The following is a 17,038-nucleotide window of genomic DNA, read 5'->3' as shown; positions in this document are numbered from 1 at the left end:
CAAATTGCACCCAGGGCAGCCGTTTGTGTGTTTTGCCTGTAAATGGTCAACACAGCGACATTTGTTGTTGTGTGTGCGTGTGAGCCTGGCCGAGGCCTGTGATGATTTGTTTTGTGATTTGAATGCAGCAAAAACGGATTTTAGTTGATGTTCAGCACTTGCGTGCATGTAAGTGCCAATTGGGGAGTTATCTTTGGTGCTGTCCACTGATCGATATCCACTTTATAATACCACTATTTGTGCTGAATTAATGAAACTGATCCCAACAAATTGATTGCTTAAGCTTAGTTACGAAATGATAATTACGAAAAGTACTTGAAATACATACAGTTGAAAATACATTGTAGTTGAAAAAAAAAACCTGCCTGACCTGCCACATTTTAGCCCAACGCTTATATTCCCACCGCATTTCAACCCGGTAAGGATGGCTTTAGCAACACATATCCAATGAATTTTTATGAAGTTCCTTTAAGTGATCCTTTTCACCAGGAAGGGTTGCAATTTCTGAACAGTGTCAAGCACCTATCAAATAGATCTGTGAAAATCATTTGTAAGCCAAAAGTTTCACACTTGCGAAACCCCGCCTTGCAACTTAACTTAGTGCGATCTAAAATAGGGCTTCAGTAAAAATTTGTGCTTTGCAGCTTGAAAATGTGTCGAGCAACATTTAGTCATTCATTCAGACCGAATGATTCATGTCGATGCTTTAAGTCAGTTTCCATATTTTTTTTTGTGAATCATTTTACTTTCACACTCCAGGGAAAATGCAGCTCAAGCATAATTAAATCTGCATCGTAGAATCAAAATGCACAAGTTTTATACATTTATTCTCCACTTAATGATTGGCACATACTTTTAATATTGGTTGCTCTGCTATGAAAAAGTATGGCCTAAGACTCAGCTCGGCAATTTCTAAGCTTCAGAAGTGTTGTCGCAACAGTTTGAACAGTCTATTATGAGAAATGTGTACATGTATAGATTAAATCAATGGACATAACTGGCTTCAATCGAAATATGAAACATATTTGAGCACAGTTTTGTAGGCTGTCGGGCATCAGATGTTAGAAAAGTGTAGGTAAACAATACTCACATTGATTAGGGTCAAAATGCTGTTTGTAGCCCCAATCAGATTGTGGACAAGTTATGCAAGCAGCAGCCGTGCTGCCAAGTCCTTTAGGTTTGGCACAAAATTTGCATTCGTATATTTGAATGGGTAAAGTCCAAGTTTTAAAGGGGCTTTAAGTTTGCCAAGGCTGCATATATTAGGCCTATTTCGAGTAACTACATAGTTTGACCAACAGTTCAAACTATGAAAAACATTTTCTTATGCTTTCATTTTGTGTTCGTTGCCATCCACAAGTTATAAATTGCTTGTTAGGCCTGTTTTGACAGTTTTGTTTCAAAAGATTTCAAAGACTCACAGACGTGCTTATGTACGAATGTATGGAGCATTTGTAGCCTGCAGGGGACATGTTTTAAATATTCAAATATTGTTTAGGTTTATCAGAGAGAGAGAGAGAGAGCTCGACTTGTACTCGATGATGGCACATGTAAATATTCTGGGATCTAAATGATGTGTGCTGGGACAAAACTGAATGTAGCCACAACGTTGCGTATACGTAATGTAAATGAAGCACCTTAACTTAGTTTTGCAAAAGAGTAACTAATTTTTATTTCACACAAATTCGATTTTGATCCAACTAAATTTCTGTAACATAAATGCTAGTTGCAAATGTCATTATTTAATTATAATTCAAAGACTGGACTCAATTGGCATTCAATTCGATGAGAGCCCAGGCGGGACACAAACTCAATTCGATTCAATTGGATTGAATGGAGCAGGGGTATATCTGGCGAGTAGAAGTTGACCAAACGTGCATGTCGAGCAACTTTCTTAATCAATAATTTCACACAAATGCAAGAAAGGCAGCCCCATCTACTAGGCGGACCCTTCGGATATCCTGCTACTTCGTAGACATTCGCACTCATTTAACAATTTCACGCTTCGTTTAAGAACCGTGCGCGGCAGCATTGAGTGGCCCTGGGGCACGAACCGACTCGCTGCTTTCGTCCTGCGTTTCGGATTCGTTCAAATATATATTTTTGAGGCTTTTTGCATCAAAAGTTTTCGGGCAAATAAAATGGGATTTGCATGGTTTGCCTTAGTTAACCCTTTTCGCCCGGTGTGCGCGCTCTGTTTTACTGATAACCCGTCGACATGCTCGTTTTCTAGTAGACGTCCTCGTCCTCGTCCTCGTCCTCGTCGTTGTCGCTTGAGCGCGCACAGTCTTCCCAACGGAAATGATGACATTTCGTCCAACTTTGTCGCTGCGGTGTGCAGTCGCATAGAAATGCTGGAAGGCGTTGTCTGAGGTGTCTAAGAAAATATATAGCAAACATTTGCGACAGTTGCGAAAATGAAAATTTTCACTTGCTGCCGTCACAGACGGCGGTCGGAAATTGTTGAAATGCTGCGGCGTTTTGCTCGTTTTGCTTGGCTGCCACAAAATTGAAATTGTGACCAAATGTTGTCGCCATCATTTTTATTGATTTCCTTTACATACTCTCTTTTATTTGGCTTATTCGTTTACTGTGACTGCCAACGGAAGGAAGGTAGCAAAACGTTATTATCAATTATCATTTATTATTTTTGTGGCTTTTTCCTGCATCGTCAGTTTGTGTTTACAGCAAGGCCAAGTGGGCGACAACAGCAACCACAAAGCAGCAATTTTATTTTCTATGATTGAATGAGCTTTTTATTTCCTCTCAATACTAAGCTCTGTGACTGTGGCAATAGGTGTTTATGTTGTATACAATTATATCAAATAAAATATTTTATATGCAAAAAAAGTGTTTTTGCATCGGCCGGGAATCGAACCCGGGCCGCCCGCGTGGCAGGCGAGCATTCTACCACTGAACCACCGATGCTTGTGACTATACGGAAACAAAAACAAAACTCGAACTGATTTGATTGTCCACTATAATTATGAACATAAAATAGAAACATATATTGATAAGAAAGTTTTTATTTCTATCATAAAAATAAAATTAATTTATATTTTCATATTTGAATTCGTCAGTCCGAAATTAAACAAAGGGCTGAAGTTTCAGTTGGACTCGTAGAACATTGGCTTGAGGTGGTCCACAGAGACTTGATATAAAGACCTCAAGTTCACGTAATTGCACTCGACTCCGTTTCATATTTGCATAACGACCAAGCTGACGCACACACACACGCACACAGAAACACACACACACACACACACACTTGAGGTTTCTGGGCAGCTTTGCTCGCACTTGTTGGAGCTACCTAGATGGGAAACCTTGCTCGTTCGTTAGCTGCCGTAAGGCAAGCTCCACTTTATTATTATATTCAAAAACAATAAAGTTTGTGTCATGTGCAGCATTCGCAACGTGGCATGAAAAGCCACATGCACACAATGCAATTATGTTGGATGTGCTTTTAGAAGTATCTATAAGATACAAATGAATGTCAACGGCATGCGGGCAATAATGACTACCGTCAGCTCTTGATGACGACAGCACAAGCTCAGCCCTACAAGCCAGACAATAGGACGACAAAGTTGCTTTAAGACACAATTATAAAGTGCCACCTAATGATGTTTAAAGCTGTCTGCAGCGCATATATGTGTCTTTAAGACTGGACAGCGTTTTGTAACATAGAAACTTTGAAAACAATGTGTCGCGAGCCAAGTGAAAACTCGCTGAAAGCGCTTAATTAAAAATGTTTATTTATTCTAGTTGCTTGGCTAACTCTGTTGTGTGTGTGTGTGTGTGTGTGTGTGTGCGTGTGACATCTCGATAACAACAAAACAAGTTTGCGCTTCTAATTGAAGTGGCTGATTGGGCGGCATCAACCGCAGGCGGTACAGAAGCTAACCAAAGTTAAATTGCACAACATCGGGAGTGCACTGTCGGGTTCCAGATCAACTTCTGAAAGTCATCAACTTTAAACAATCATAATATCAAATTTATTTACAGCTTATGACACGTATTCGCCTCGTATCTACGGTCTAACCGATTAAAATCTATTTACTTATGAACAATGTCTTTGGTTATATATACTTTTTTAGAAGTCCTTATCCCAGCCACTTAGCTCTTCGGGCGGCTCGTAGTCTGGCTCCTGAGCGTGAATAAAGTATTGCAGGTCTGTCAAACTCCTCAGGTTGCGCTTAATGGGCGAGGGAAGCTGTTTTTGTCTAAGTCGCGTCCAGTCCAGGCTCTCGAACCAGCTATGCCGCTTAATGTCCGCAATGCCCTTGCGCTGATAGCCCAGCCGCTCGGCGGGCAGCTGCTTGCACAGATGCCGTATTAGATGCTGCGCAGACTTGGGTATGCGGGAGGGCATGTGTATGACATCGATGCCACTCAGGATGTTTTGATAGATCTTGATTTGATTGACCCCGCGAAAGGGCGTTTTGCCAACCAGCAGCTCATACACAAGTATGCCCAGTGCCCAGTAGTCCACGGCGCGATCATGACCGCGATCCAAAATAATCTCGGGCGCCACATACTCAGGCGTGCCGGCAAACGTGTTGGTCTTCTCGTTGGGACGCACGTACTTGGCGAAGCCAAAGTCGACCTGATAAATATTTAAAATGCCCATTCAAAATATGTGGCATTCAAAGTTTCATAACAACTTACCAGCTTGCAGTAGCCATCGCTGCTGAGCATCAGGTTCTCCGGCTTGAGGTCCCTGTAGATAAAGTTATGCGCGTGCAGAAAGTCAAAGGCTTCTACGACGCAGCCCGCTATAAACTTGGCAGTCTTATCATCGAAATACTGACGCTTTGACATGACCGTCCAGACATCGCCGCCCATGCAGGCCTCCATCAGAAAGTACACATACTTCTCATTACGATAGGTGCGATAGAGTCTAGGTTAAAGGGTTTCCGAAAGTTGAAATGTCATTAGATTTCAGATTGAATCTACTCACTGCACTATAAAGGGTGAATCGCGGCACTTGATCATCACATTCTTCTCATTGTAGACGTGCTCGATTTGATCCTGCTTAATCACCTCGATCTTCTTAATGATCTTCAGCGCAAATGCCTTACTGTTGTGCGTGACCAGATCCACACGACCAAAAGCGCCAGCACCCAGAGTAGCTACTTTCTTCAGATCCGAGATTGCGATGTGTGCATGCTCATTATCGAATTCGGCGCCTTTGCTATTTGAACGCCCATTCTCGTTGTTGGTCTGCGCTTGCGGCTTCTCGCTCAGCTGCCTTATGGTGCCCAGGTAGCTGATGAAGGCCCTGTGAAGAGGGCAGAAGAGGGCAGGATATACTACGAGTAGACTTATTGGGCGTTTAATTCTTACTCTCGCTCCAGTTTGAGCACCTCAGTGCCTGGCGCATCCGCATAGACGCTCGCCTGCCGGACGTCCGCATTCATGAGTGCCTGCTCCCCAAAGTAGTCGCCACGCTTACGCTTGGCCACAATTTGTTCCTGCCCAGCTTGGTTCTTCTTCTTGATGGTCACCGTGCCGCCGCGTATGATGAAGAACTCGTTGCCCACCTCGCCCTCGCGTACAATGCAGCTGCCTGTCTCGTAAAATTTCTACGAACATTTCCAAAATGTTTATTGCGACTTGTAAAGAAACGTAAGAGCTCCTACCCGCTGTAACAGATCGACAACTTTGGTGAGTAGACTCTTCTCCAGCTCCTGCAGAAATGGAGCCGAGCGTAGGAACTGCAAGTTCTCCTCGCGCTCCCTAGAGCCCGAGATTTGCATAATGGCACGAAACGTTTCACGCGTAATCTTCCAAACTCGCGCATCGGTGGCAGCTGCAAGGCAGAGTTCACTTGCAGTGTTACACTTCTGGAGATGAAGCTACTTACCCTTTATAGTGGCTTTGCGTGGCGCATTGTAGAGTATTGCTAGTTCACCAAAGACGGTGGCTGGCCCGAAGTTGCCCACATTCTGACCCGCTTGTATGACATCGTAGTAACCTTCGGCGGAGACAAAGATCTCGGAGCCCTCGTCGTGCTCATTGATGATGTAACTGTTCTTCTTGTAGCTGGCCGGTGCCATTGCATTGATGACCATGTCCTTGCGCTCCTTGTCCATTAGATTATTGAGGAAATCGTTTCGTTCGATGGCATTGAGTATGAGATTGCGTGTACTAGAGCGAGGAAGGCAGTGAGGCGGACCCACATAGATATGGCTTACCTTGGGCAATCAACAATAGATGTTTACTCAACTTACGCTTCGTCCTTTGCATTAAATTCGATTTCAATATTCTGCTGCACGGGCAAATTCGGTCGCACATAGATGAGACCTCCCTCCACGCGATGTATTTTCGTTGCAGACCCATTGCTGCTTCTGCTGGCTCTCTCGCTGTCCTCTAGCTTGGACGTTTCATCCTAATTGATGCGGTTGATTTCGAACAATAGCCCAAAAGTAAACCAAATCAAACCAAATATTGGGTTATTTAGCTGTTTGTTTGTTTGTTTGTTTTTTTCCAATCTTTTAATGGTCAACTGAGTTTTGTGGTTATTTGTTGACAGTTTAAGTTGAGCTTTGAGATTAGCTCAGGGTTGACCCAACATGTTTTGATTGTTAAGGCACCTCTTCTATGACATCAAATGGAACTTGGGACATTTCAATTGAGTCGACAGTTTATCACTGCCTGAGAACACAGACCCACTCAAGCTTACTCAGTTTTATTTTAGTGAATTAAAGATTTTACAAGCTTCTAAAGTGTGTTGGGTTGTCTAACCGTGGGCCCTAACGGACGCTTCCCATTAAATATTTACCTCCATTTACACAGTGGAATCGCAACCATTATAAGCGTTTCCGGTTGGGGCCAGATCTGTGAGGCCAAACTATCGCAGTCACAGTCGCTGCACGTAGGCAGGCTCGGAGGATAAAGTGAAGTCGCGTAATATAGGGATGGCGTCTTACAAGGCGCAACATCAGCCAAATTTCAGTTGTGGGTTGGCAAATTCGCTGCCTCAGCGACATTTGGCAAGGAGAGCATTTAGATACAGGTAAGTATCGGGCGCTTTAAGAAATGTAACCAGACAGTAAAAGAGCATCAACTGCATAAAAGCAGAGGGAGAGCGAGAGAGAAAGGGGAAAGTCCTGCGTGATAGGGTAGGCAACAGTTTTATCTGTTTGTCCTGTTTTTGTTGGCCAAAAGTTAGAGTTCATGTCTGTTGCCAAACAATTAACATTTCGCTTGTAATTAGTAGCATGCCGAGGAGTCAACATCCTGCCTCGACTCCCACTGCTAGTTTGTACAATAATATACCGACTTTTCCACAGCTGTTGGCCATTTTGTGTACCCTTTTGTTATTTTAGCTGCATATTGAAGTAGAAAGGGTTATTTAATTTATAATGAGTACTTAACTACTGCCACGCCCAGGTTAAACAATGTTGTATTGGTCTGGTAAAATAATTGCACATTTCGTTCAAGGGGAGCACGAACAAGGGTTTCAATTGGGCGAAGTTTTTGAAATTCAAATAATATTTATAACATGAATCTATTAGGTGCATCTAATAAATGCATTTAGCATATATATTATCTATTCATGTTTATAAGTTTACCTACAGTAAATACCATATTACTCGCAAACTGTAATTTAACGAAATTGACTTTCAAACTATGACTGAAACTGTGTGAAATATATTATTCGATAGCGAGAGCTTCACAATATATCCACCTACTAAATTCTAGTTCTGTGCTCCAATATATTTCCTATCCATCAGAGACCTGGGTATATCCTAAGCTTTAAGCTAACAGACTGCTCGAAAAATTACACAAACTGTTGGCAACTGGCCACAAAATTCAGATGACCTTTTCGCCGGGCTAAACTGGTTTGTTACATACTTGGCTGGCTGAAGCATCGGGGGCGGCTACTGGAAGTGAGTCCTGAGAAGCTTGACGCTCTGCACTTCGCTTCTTGCGCAAATGCAGCGGTGTTACCGGCTTTAGGAGCTCTAGAGGCATGGGTGGTGGTGTTGGTATGTTAATGTCGGGCATGGTCGACACACGCCTCCGCTGGCTGGTGGTCACTGGCTCAGTGCTGGCTATCGTGCTTTTGGACCTTCTAAGATAATTGAGTGACACATTGCTGCAGCTCTTTGCGGGCACCTTTGGCGACGTCGCCGTTGTCGTCGTCATTGACTCGGCCAGCCGCTGTCCATGTGCATGTCCTGGTAATGTTCCATTTGTCAGCTTGTTGCTGTTGCTGTTGTTGTTGTTGTTAGCATCATTACTATGCCAGGACAAAATGTCATCTGAGGGCTGCTCGGCATTTAGTTCCTGTGTATGACCAATGAAAAATTTAACATTTGCCTTTGCTGGCGGTGTTGGTATTGGTGTGAATATCGAGGGCGTTCCTGTCGATGGAGTTTTGACAGCCTCATTGTCACCATTCTCATCAATTATGCCATTCGCATTCCCTTTGAGCTTTGACTCTCCGTCCACAACATCAGCAACCTGCTCCAGCTCCCCCGTTGCCAGTTCCTTATCGGCATCCACATCAGCCACACGTTGGGCGCCATTCACGTTGGGCGCCTCGGTAGGCAGTGCGGTGGGGCGTCGTTCTTTGACGGGTTTTAATTTTGAATTGGTACGTGTGACATTAATTGCACTTCCATTGACTGTCGAGAACTTCTCCTTCTCCTTTTCTCTATCCTCTGCCTGAAGCCTGCTTTTGTGCGAGCGAAACTTCTTTGGATGCTGCTGTTGCTGCTGCTCCTGGTGCTGGCTTCCTATGCTGTCGTCGGCATTGTTGTCAGCAGTGTTGCCAGTAATGCTAGGGCTGACCACATTTTCGGCTACAGCCTGGAGCGGCTGGACGGAGGAACTGGAGGGCTGTTGTTTTAGGCGCTGCAGTTGCGCCTAATAGGACCCGGTGGGAAACCAGGTGTGGACGTACGTTCAAACATTTACAAAGACAAACAAAAGTGCGGGGTGCAAATGGGTCCGTGGGTATTGTTTGTGTTGTTGTTGTGTTGTGTACATATTTACAAGTGTTTTGTGTTGTTGTTGTCGTTGTCGTTAGCATCATTTCGTTTGAAAGTATAAGAAACATGTGTGCAAATATTAATTGAGTTTGCCAAAGACAAGCAGAAAACGGTCGGATAGCTTGAATTGGTTGGATGGATGGCCGCCGGACCCGTGAGTTTGTGCTGAGAGCAGTGCTATGCAACAGATTTACCTGCTAAAAAAAGACACTCACCTCACTGGCACTAGGCGTAATTATGGGCGAGTAAAGTGGTTTCTCCTCGCGTCGTATGTAGAGACCAATTTGCTGAAAATGAATACGAAAATGTAAGCCATTAGAACGAGTTAAAATACAATTTATAATTTTTTATGTTCGTATATGTGACTATAGTTTGCGCAAATCTTAAAATAAGTTTATATAGCAATTAAATTTCCTTTTACAAATATTGTTGATAAGAGAATTGTGGTCATATTAACACCTGATTCATAACTGCAATTAGCATCGAACATAATAATGCTTGTTTTTAAAATATATGGATAATAGACTAAGTTATATACTCAAAGAGTATTGATAATAAGATGGAAAGAATAAATAAAGTTTTTAAAATAAAAAAAAACCCTTTCCCTCTATTATCCAGTGTTATAGTTCTATTATTTCGTGTCACAGCATTTTTGAAATTATTTCAACTACCATTTAGAGTAAACGCTAAAACTTAATGTAAGGATAAAAAGGTTTCTTAGCATTAGCTGGCAGCTGGACTTAAGCTCGACAGCTGTTGAAATTTATGTCCAACATAATTTAGCTTTATTCACTGCGGGACCTCAAATCGCATCAAATGTCAACAGGTCTCGGCTAACAAAGAGAATACAAAATATGTATATAACTGCGAAAGGAACAACAATTGCTACTGCTACTCAGAAAATGCCAACAAATCGGCAACAACAAAAAAAAAAAATCATTTAAAAAAGGAAATTCCCAAACAATCTGTGAAAGTAAGCAAATAATGCCGGCTGCTTGCTTGACTCTCTGCGGGTGTGTGTGTGTGTTGATGTGCTGGTGTATCTGTCCCTTGCTTTGAAATCAATCTGTAGCTGACACGGCTGATAAATGCGAAGAGCCGTGCAGTTAAAATGTCTGCAACAGTTGCCAGTTTATCCCGCCATTGAGCCTCAATAAACAACAACAAACAGCCATTGTGTTGGCGTTTGTAGCATTTGCGCCTTATAAATATGTTTCTACATTGTCGCGTTTGTATTCGTATTTGTATTTGCATTGTGTGTACGCATTATACTTGTGGCAAATATTTTTCATACTTTCGAGCTTTGCTCTTTATATTGCATAAAAAACTGTCATTTGTTTAAATCCAACTCGCCGCCAGCTGACGACACGAAAGTCAGAGGGGCTTTTCCCCACTTTTGATTATGTGACAGCTCAGGAATTTCGAAAAGGTTTATCGGGTTGATGTACTTTAATTGAGTGTGCGATTGTGTGTGTGTGTGTGTGTGCGTGTATTTTGGCTTGCAGTTTTATGAAACTAAAAGTGCTTTTGGCATAAATTTAAATTTGCAATTCCTTTTAAATTTGCCAACCCAAAACTAATCGAGCTATTCGCATTTGTCTTCGAATTAGTCACGAGTGCCATAAAAGAGTATCCAATTCTCATTAATATTGACTTTTTTCCACTGCCATGTTGATAGCCTCCAACCCGGCCCACAACCTTATCTGTGCCGATTCCTTTGTTTGTCCGCTTTTATTTACGGGCACATTGTTTAAAATAAATAATAAATGTTCTTCTCATGTGTACCTATAGATGGGGTATCTAAATATGCGAGTATCTCTTGAATACACTCATTTAATAAGTTACACTCACACAGCTGCAGTCTATAGCTTAGGTCTTCAAGTTCAAAGTCTTTGTTGCTTTCTTCAATTTTCAGAGCTAATAACTTGAATATTTATAGCGATCGGCTGGATTATATTGTTGTTTTTCGGTAAGAGTATTTAAAGTTCGTTGGGTTGACTTTTATTTAAATGTCGTGCTCACATTATTTGAGTATTTTTATTTGCTTATATTTATATGTGCACTTGATAAAGATAGAAACGCTTTTATGTGAAGTAGCAAAGAGTATATTAAAGCTTTGTTTTATGACTGTAAACAAAAAAGTTTAAAATAGAAACAAGCTTATGTTAGTGCGAAATTCCAATGAAAATCTCAATGAATTTTCTGTTGTGGAGATATTGTTGGTAAAGATAGAATGAAACGCTGACAAGCTAAAAAATAAATAAATTAAAACAAATACAAAGCTTACTATTGATAAAATATAAGAAAAATATTTAATGTACAAAAATGTTACAAAAGGCAAATTGAGAAATTAGTAAAAATAATTCTGATTCCATTTGGTTGCACTAATAATTGTGAGCACTATCTGGTGGGTGTAAATTAATATCAGAACTAGCCAATAATCGTAGTTATATAAATTTCTTTGTTATAATCCCTGCGGACAGGATATCGCACTTTAAATGAGCCAAAGTAGCGCCAGCGATTAGTGACTTTTATGTCGGCCTCGTTCGACTTTAAAGGCATTTTTTGAACTCCCAACTCTGGTCTTGTGGTGTCACCCGCAAAATAGCAGAGCGTCTTATCGCTCAATTGGCAGCCAGGCATGCGGGCAATAAAATATTCAAACCTTTTGGGGAGGCCACAATGTGGCATCGTTGCTGTTGTTGTCGTTTGGCAGCCCACAAGCCGCATAAATAAACACATGTCAATATGCAGGTCGCGTGGTTGTCTCTACTTTGATATGCTAATCAGCCTTAAACGACGACATTTTGACAGGTTTTCCGTTTTCCCACGGAAACCGCCAGAAAAGAATCGCTGGCAAATGCTCTCGCTATGTTGAGGGGGGGGCAGCCGCCCGGAGCGATTATTCTGATGGATGTTTTGATGCGATACCGATTGTTGTTGCTAATCGTTGCCTACAAAGTATTGCTCACCTGTATTAAAGTAAAGAGTGTTACGAAGTCATAAATTTGTCAAAAAACACGGTGCATAATTTTCATTTTTTTTCTTTTTATTTTGTATTTATCGCAGCGCTAGCTGGCAACACTTCAAGATGTCAAATCCAATGCATTTATTTCCCTCTGGGGCGTTGTTTATTTGACGACTTTGACTTTGAACTCCACGCTTATATTGGCATGTGCGTGCAATCCTGACAATCCTTAGCACGTTCACATCCCGTCAGCAACCGCAGGCATCTAGTACAGTACACTACGGCACTCAATGTTTCTTCCATCGATAGCTACGCACCTACGAACTGTGCATATTTATGTTCCATTTGCCGGTTGTTATATGTTTGGGTTCGATTTATGCATGAGTTTCGTTCCCACACATAATTCATGTGCATGCTTATCATATTTTTGCATATTAAATGTGTGCTTTTGTTTCAACCAAACCAAGTGCTGCGATTGCAATTTCAAAGATATTGTTATGGGCCTGGGTAATTTGGTTAAACCAATTTCGAATGGGAAATCCAGTTCAAAGTGAATGAAAATCACAACCTGATACGTCAAATACTTGGCGATCAAATATTTATGAGAGCTTAGGTCCTTTACAATTAAACACTATCTCAGGCACTGCCTTTTAACTCCGAGCATATGGCCACATAAGACCTACTATTATCAGAAGCCAAAACTAAGCCATCAACTTTAGTAACATAATATATATCATTAATATGTACTTATATGCTTATGAGTGTGATAGATACGAGTTTAGCGTTGGCAATTGATAAATATTGCTACTAACTATTGGGATTTCAATGACAAATAGATAAGGGAACATAATGTGCTATGATTTTACGTATTGCCCCGTTTAGATAGTTATGCTTAATTATTTCATTTGATAAACTCGACAGTTAAAGCTTGAAAATGGCTATAACATAGTTTGCTTATAAAAGATGCATATAACTTAACAAAGACTTTCTAATCAATTTTGTAAAAGATAAACTTTTAAATTTGTAAATAATAAAGATGATAAAATATAACATTTTTTTGTGCTAAATCAGTTCAGTGAGTGTATAAGAACTTCGGTGCTTGTACGAAAGCTCTTTCTATTTTGTTATTATGATAAGGCATGTGAAAAGTGAACGTCACATTCCCCAAAGTCGTTGATAAGGATAACAAGTTTTTGGCTACACACGTGTTTTTTTTTGTTTTTTTTTATTTTTAGTCAGCTTTAGTATTTGGTTAACTGTAACGCTTAGTTATAGCGTTGGCCAGTTACCCCCGCCCCATAACTTAATTAAACACTTAATCAACTTATCAGTGCCGCTTATCGGCCAGCACATGTACTCATGCGTATGTGTATGCGTGTGTACACTGCTCTCTCAGTTGCAGAAACTCACCACGGGGCTATCTTGTGTGTTGAGTATCGTGTCGGTGTTCTCATCTTGAGCGGGCGTAAATTTGTTTTTACTGCGATGATGGAAGAGACGCGGAAAGCAGGCCATGTTTGCGGGGGAGAGCGGGTGCTGCTGCTGCTCTTGTATGGCAGGGGTCACCTGGGTGGGGAGCCTCACACGCCGGGTTGTTAAATAGTGAATGGTGGGGGTAAAGGGGATTGTTATTGTTTATTTGCTGCCTGCTGCCTGCTGCTGTTTGCCGTTTGCCGTTTACCGTTTGCCGCTTGCTGTGGTTGGTTAGTTGTCAGCTACTATTTTAGCATATTTATCGAACATCTTTTGTTGCTATTGCTATTGTTATTATTGGTATTTTTGTATTTATTGTTATTGTGATTGGTGCCTGCAAATAAAACTGAGCCGAGTGGTTAACGGTGCTTTAACCCTCTTTTGATAACTGTTGCCGGATTTTTGATTTATGGCCGCGCACTTAATTGCCGCTGTAAATTTGTTGCGCTCGGCTGCAATTGTTGTAATTCGCGATATTTCGATTATTTTTTAGACCTCAATTCGAATCAGTGACTCGATTTGAATATGTACTCGGATTTTCGCGCACTGCACTGCCGTCGAGCACTTGACGCGTTATCAACAGCAGCGCCAGCCCCAAAAAGAGATATATTTCTTTTTAAATTGATTAGATTTATGGCGGTCTATTTGATTTGTTGCGCTTTTACGGCTGAAACATGTAAATAAATATTGTTTCTCTTTCTGCGCTTTGATTTGTTTTTTTTTTTTTTTTTATTATATTTTCTTTAATCGTATTACTTTTTGTGGCACATATTAATTAAATTCAACTCTTGGCTGTGCGAACTGCAATCGCTATAAAATTTTATGTTGTTTTTTTTTCTATTCATTAAATAACTTTCAATTTTTTGTATTTATGTGCTTATTTTCAAGGTTTTAATTTCATTCTGAAGGCGTGGAAAGGCTGATTTAAGTTAAGAAATACATTCCTTCTATGGCATTGCAATCCAGTCCATTGGTTACGGGTTCTTTGTTTTCCTGTTCAAGGATTTGTGGAAAAGGCTTGGTTATGCCTGGTTTCTCCATAAGTTCTTTGAACGAGTGACAAGACAACAACAATATAGAATCTGATGATTATTGAAACATGACTGACAGTCTTTGCTTTTATGCCTTGCCGCTGTTGGAACGTAAGTTCAGTTAAAAAAGACTCAAAAATCGAACGTTTTGTATTTATTATTAATATAATTGTCAAATTCAATAAGTAATTAAACTGTTTTATCAAAAAATATATTTAAATAGCAAATAGTTTACTAAAAAAACCCTTCAATATATCGGCCAAAGCAGCTGATTAGGTTTTTTGAGCGCTTGCACAAAACTAAAACGAAAATTCGCTTTACATCAGATATATTTCCACTTTTAGCAAATGTTGTAAAGTTCATAAATTTCACGCATCGCCAAATGAATGAGCTAATTAGTCAGAGCCCGGAGCCCATTGCCACGCTTTGCCATGTTTCGACTCGCCAATTCCGCTCCAGGCGGTTATGAGTCACTGAAGAATTGGATTTTTGTTTTTTATTTTCATCGTACATCTCTTATCGTTTGAAACGGCTAATTGTTTTCTATTTATGCGGGGGATTTCATTGTTTGGCCAATAGCTTTGGGGTAGATGAAAAGGCCGCTTGGCCCTTTAGTTTTTAGCCGTGAATTAAACTGGGCTATTCCTTGTATCTTATCAGCACAGCAAAAGGTTTCAAATCAAAGGCACAATCGAAACTGGCGGCCGACTTGACCAAAATTGCTGACGCGGACAGCTCCAATTATCTAACCAACAATACCGTTCTGCATACATCTTGCTACTTATAGATGATATCAGTTTGGTATTACACGACATCTGTATAGATAACAGCGGGAGAACACAACAATTGTATATTGCAAATCGAAAACGGCAAAAGAATAGCATAACTTATAATTTTTTTTTTTTTTTTTTTGTTGTCTCTTAACAATCATTTGTATTTCACTTTTCTTGCCACCAATAACAACATCGACAAGCGATTCACAAGAGTCACGAGTCCGTCATTTATATTGTTTTATTGATATTTCGTTTTGCAGTTATCAGCGGAATATTTTTTTGTATTTATTTTTTTTTCTGCTGCTCTCTATTGTCGGGTTTCTTTAAGTTTTACAGCGCTTTTTTTACAAAACATCCGAATGTCTCATAATACAAGACTCTTATTAGTTAAATTGAAATATTTCGATGTTTTAAACAGATTAAGTGAGGAAATTATGAAAGCAAAAACAAAAAAAAAATAGAAGCAACTGAAACTTATTTCTTTTGATTAGATATCCATATCAGGCACAATGTGATTGATTCGTAGGCTGTTCTATTTGTTAGGTAAATGGAATAAAACAAAACATTTGACAGCACAGATCAGAGTTCTAGCAGTGACTGTGTGCGCCGTGGGCATAAGAAACAACTTCTTATCGAATTTGCTCTATAATTTCATGGACACCGATAAGTGTGCGTTTGGGTACTCGTTGTTCACATTCACATTCACACTCGTTTTTTTTATTTGTTTCTTGTCGAATTTGTTTCATTCACTTTTCAACAAACCACTCGAAACGGACACGCCAGCCGCTCATGCTCTAACCACAAGCCGCAGCCCCCGGTGCAAACATTTCCGTTAAGATTTTAGAATTTAGGTATATTATTGAAATAGCTCAATTGGGCACGTTACAATTTCCGCTTCATTTCTTAAAAAAGTCACAACTATTATATATTGCATAAATATCAACAATAATACAATAACAACTAAAGCTCGATCCGCAGCACTCACTACCCGTACACCTGCCGCCGTGGAGGCTGATAACTCGACTAATTTAACGCGGCCAATTTAAATTGGCAATTTGCTCGACGCGTCGACGGCAGCGGCACCAGCAACAACTGGCTGGGCCCTGGGGCTCTTTATCGGTATCTGAGTTGAGGTTGAAGTGCCCGTCGAGCAAAACGCTGAACGCCCGCCCCGTTATCAACGGACAGGTGCAGGGCAGCGCGTCATTGTTTTGACGTGAATTTCATATTTTTCTTTTACTTTTTTTCCTCACTTATATTAATAATTCTATTTACTGGAAAATTGAGATTGCAGAGAGATTAGCACGCCCAATACAATAGCTCTTCAGAGAGAATGCATATAGATGCATACATAACTCGATCTATATTAAACTGTTTGGCCCCAACTGATTTAATGGTGAACAACGTATTTTGTAGACCGAAAGTGTTAGGGAGCCCATATTTTTAGCTAATGTGGCATTTATCTTTTCCTTGGGAAATCCAGCAGGCAGATGCTTAATGATGATGAATGCCTTTTTCTTGATTATCCAAAAGGCTTTTTGCTTATTTTTCAAGATTCTTGCAATAGTTTCTTGAGCCGTAACTGCAGGATAAGAAGACTATAACTAAAATCTTAATTTTGGTCGGGCATATCCTTGAGCAGAACTTAAAAGATTTATTATATCGTAGTGCACTTAAAAGGTCGTAAGCACGTAATCCCCTCTGCAAAGGTATAAAATATCTTAGTTATCGATAGGTTTGCATGGGACGGCCTAAAAGTATGCAAGTCCTTAGCAGTTCGTTCTTACTACAGAG

General features: G+C 40.4%; 2 protein-coding genes and 1 non-coding gene across 5 annotated transcripts in view; 1 reads left to right on the top strand and 2 right to left on the bottom strand.

The window, feature by feature from the left end:
- LOC6634228 (uncharacterized) overlaps positions 1-17,038 on the top strand; it is a 169,799-nt gene that overhangs the window by 47,784 nt on the left and 104,977 nt on the right. The gene's annotated exons all lie outside the window — the stretch shown is intronic.
- On the bottom strand, positions 2,858-2,928 carry TRNAG-GCC (transfer RNA glycine (anticodon GCC)). Its single transcript has one exon. It is a non-coding gene; the product is annotated as a tRNA-Gly (tRNA).
- LOC6634199 (cGMP-dependent protein kinase 1) lies at positions 3,981-15,378 on the bottom strand. Of its 2 annotated transcripts, none has more exons than XM_002057695.4 (10): positions 13,378-15,378; positions 9,215-9,286; positions 7,858-8,874; positions 6,231-6,388; positions 5,864-6,147; positions 5,640-5,809; positions 5,344-5,582; positions 4,958-5,278; positions 4,666-4,897; positions 3,981-4,603 (listed from the first exon to the last, which is right to left on the bottom strand). In XM_002057695.4, exons 1-10 carry the CDS (start codon positions 13,480-13,482, stop codon positions 4,091-4,093), a joined length of 3,111 nt encoding a protein of 1,036 aa, XP_002057731.2. In that variant the 5' UTR covers positions 13,483-15,378; the 3' UTR covers positions 3,981-4,090. The 2 variants fall into 2 exon arrangements, with proteins under 2 accessions (XP_002057731.2, XP_032293769.1); XM_032437878.2 differs by having other exon boundaries at positions 3,982-4,603; positions 7,858-8,292; positions 13,378-15,369.

Source organism: Drosophila virilis, chromosome 4, assembly GCF_030788295.1.
Source record: "Drosophila virilis strain 15010-1051.87 chromosome 4, Dvir_AGI_RSII-ME, whole genome shotgun sequence".
NCBI lineage: Eukaryota > Metazoa > Arthropoda > Insecta > Diptera > Drosophilidae > Drosophila > Drosophila virilis.
This window is presented reverse-complemented; position numbering and strand designations above follow the sequence as displayed.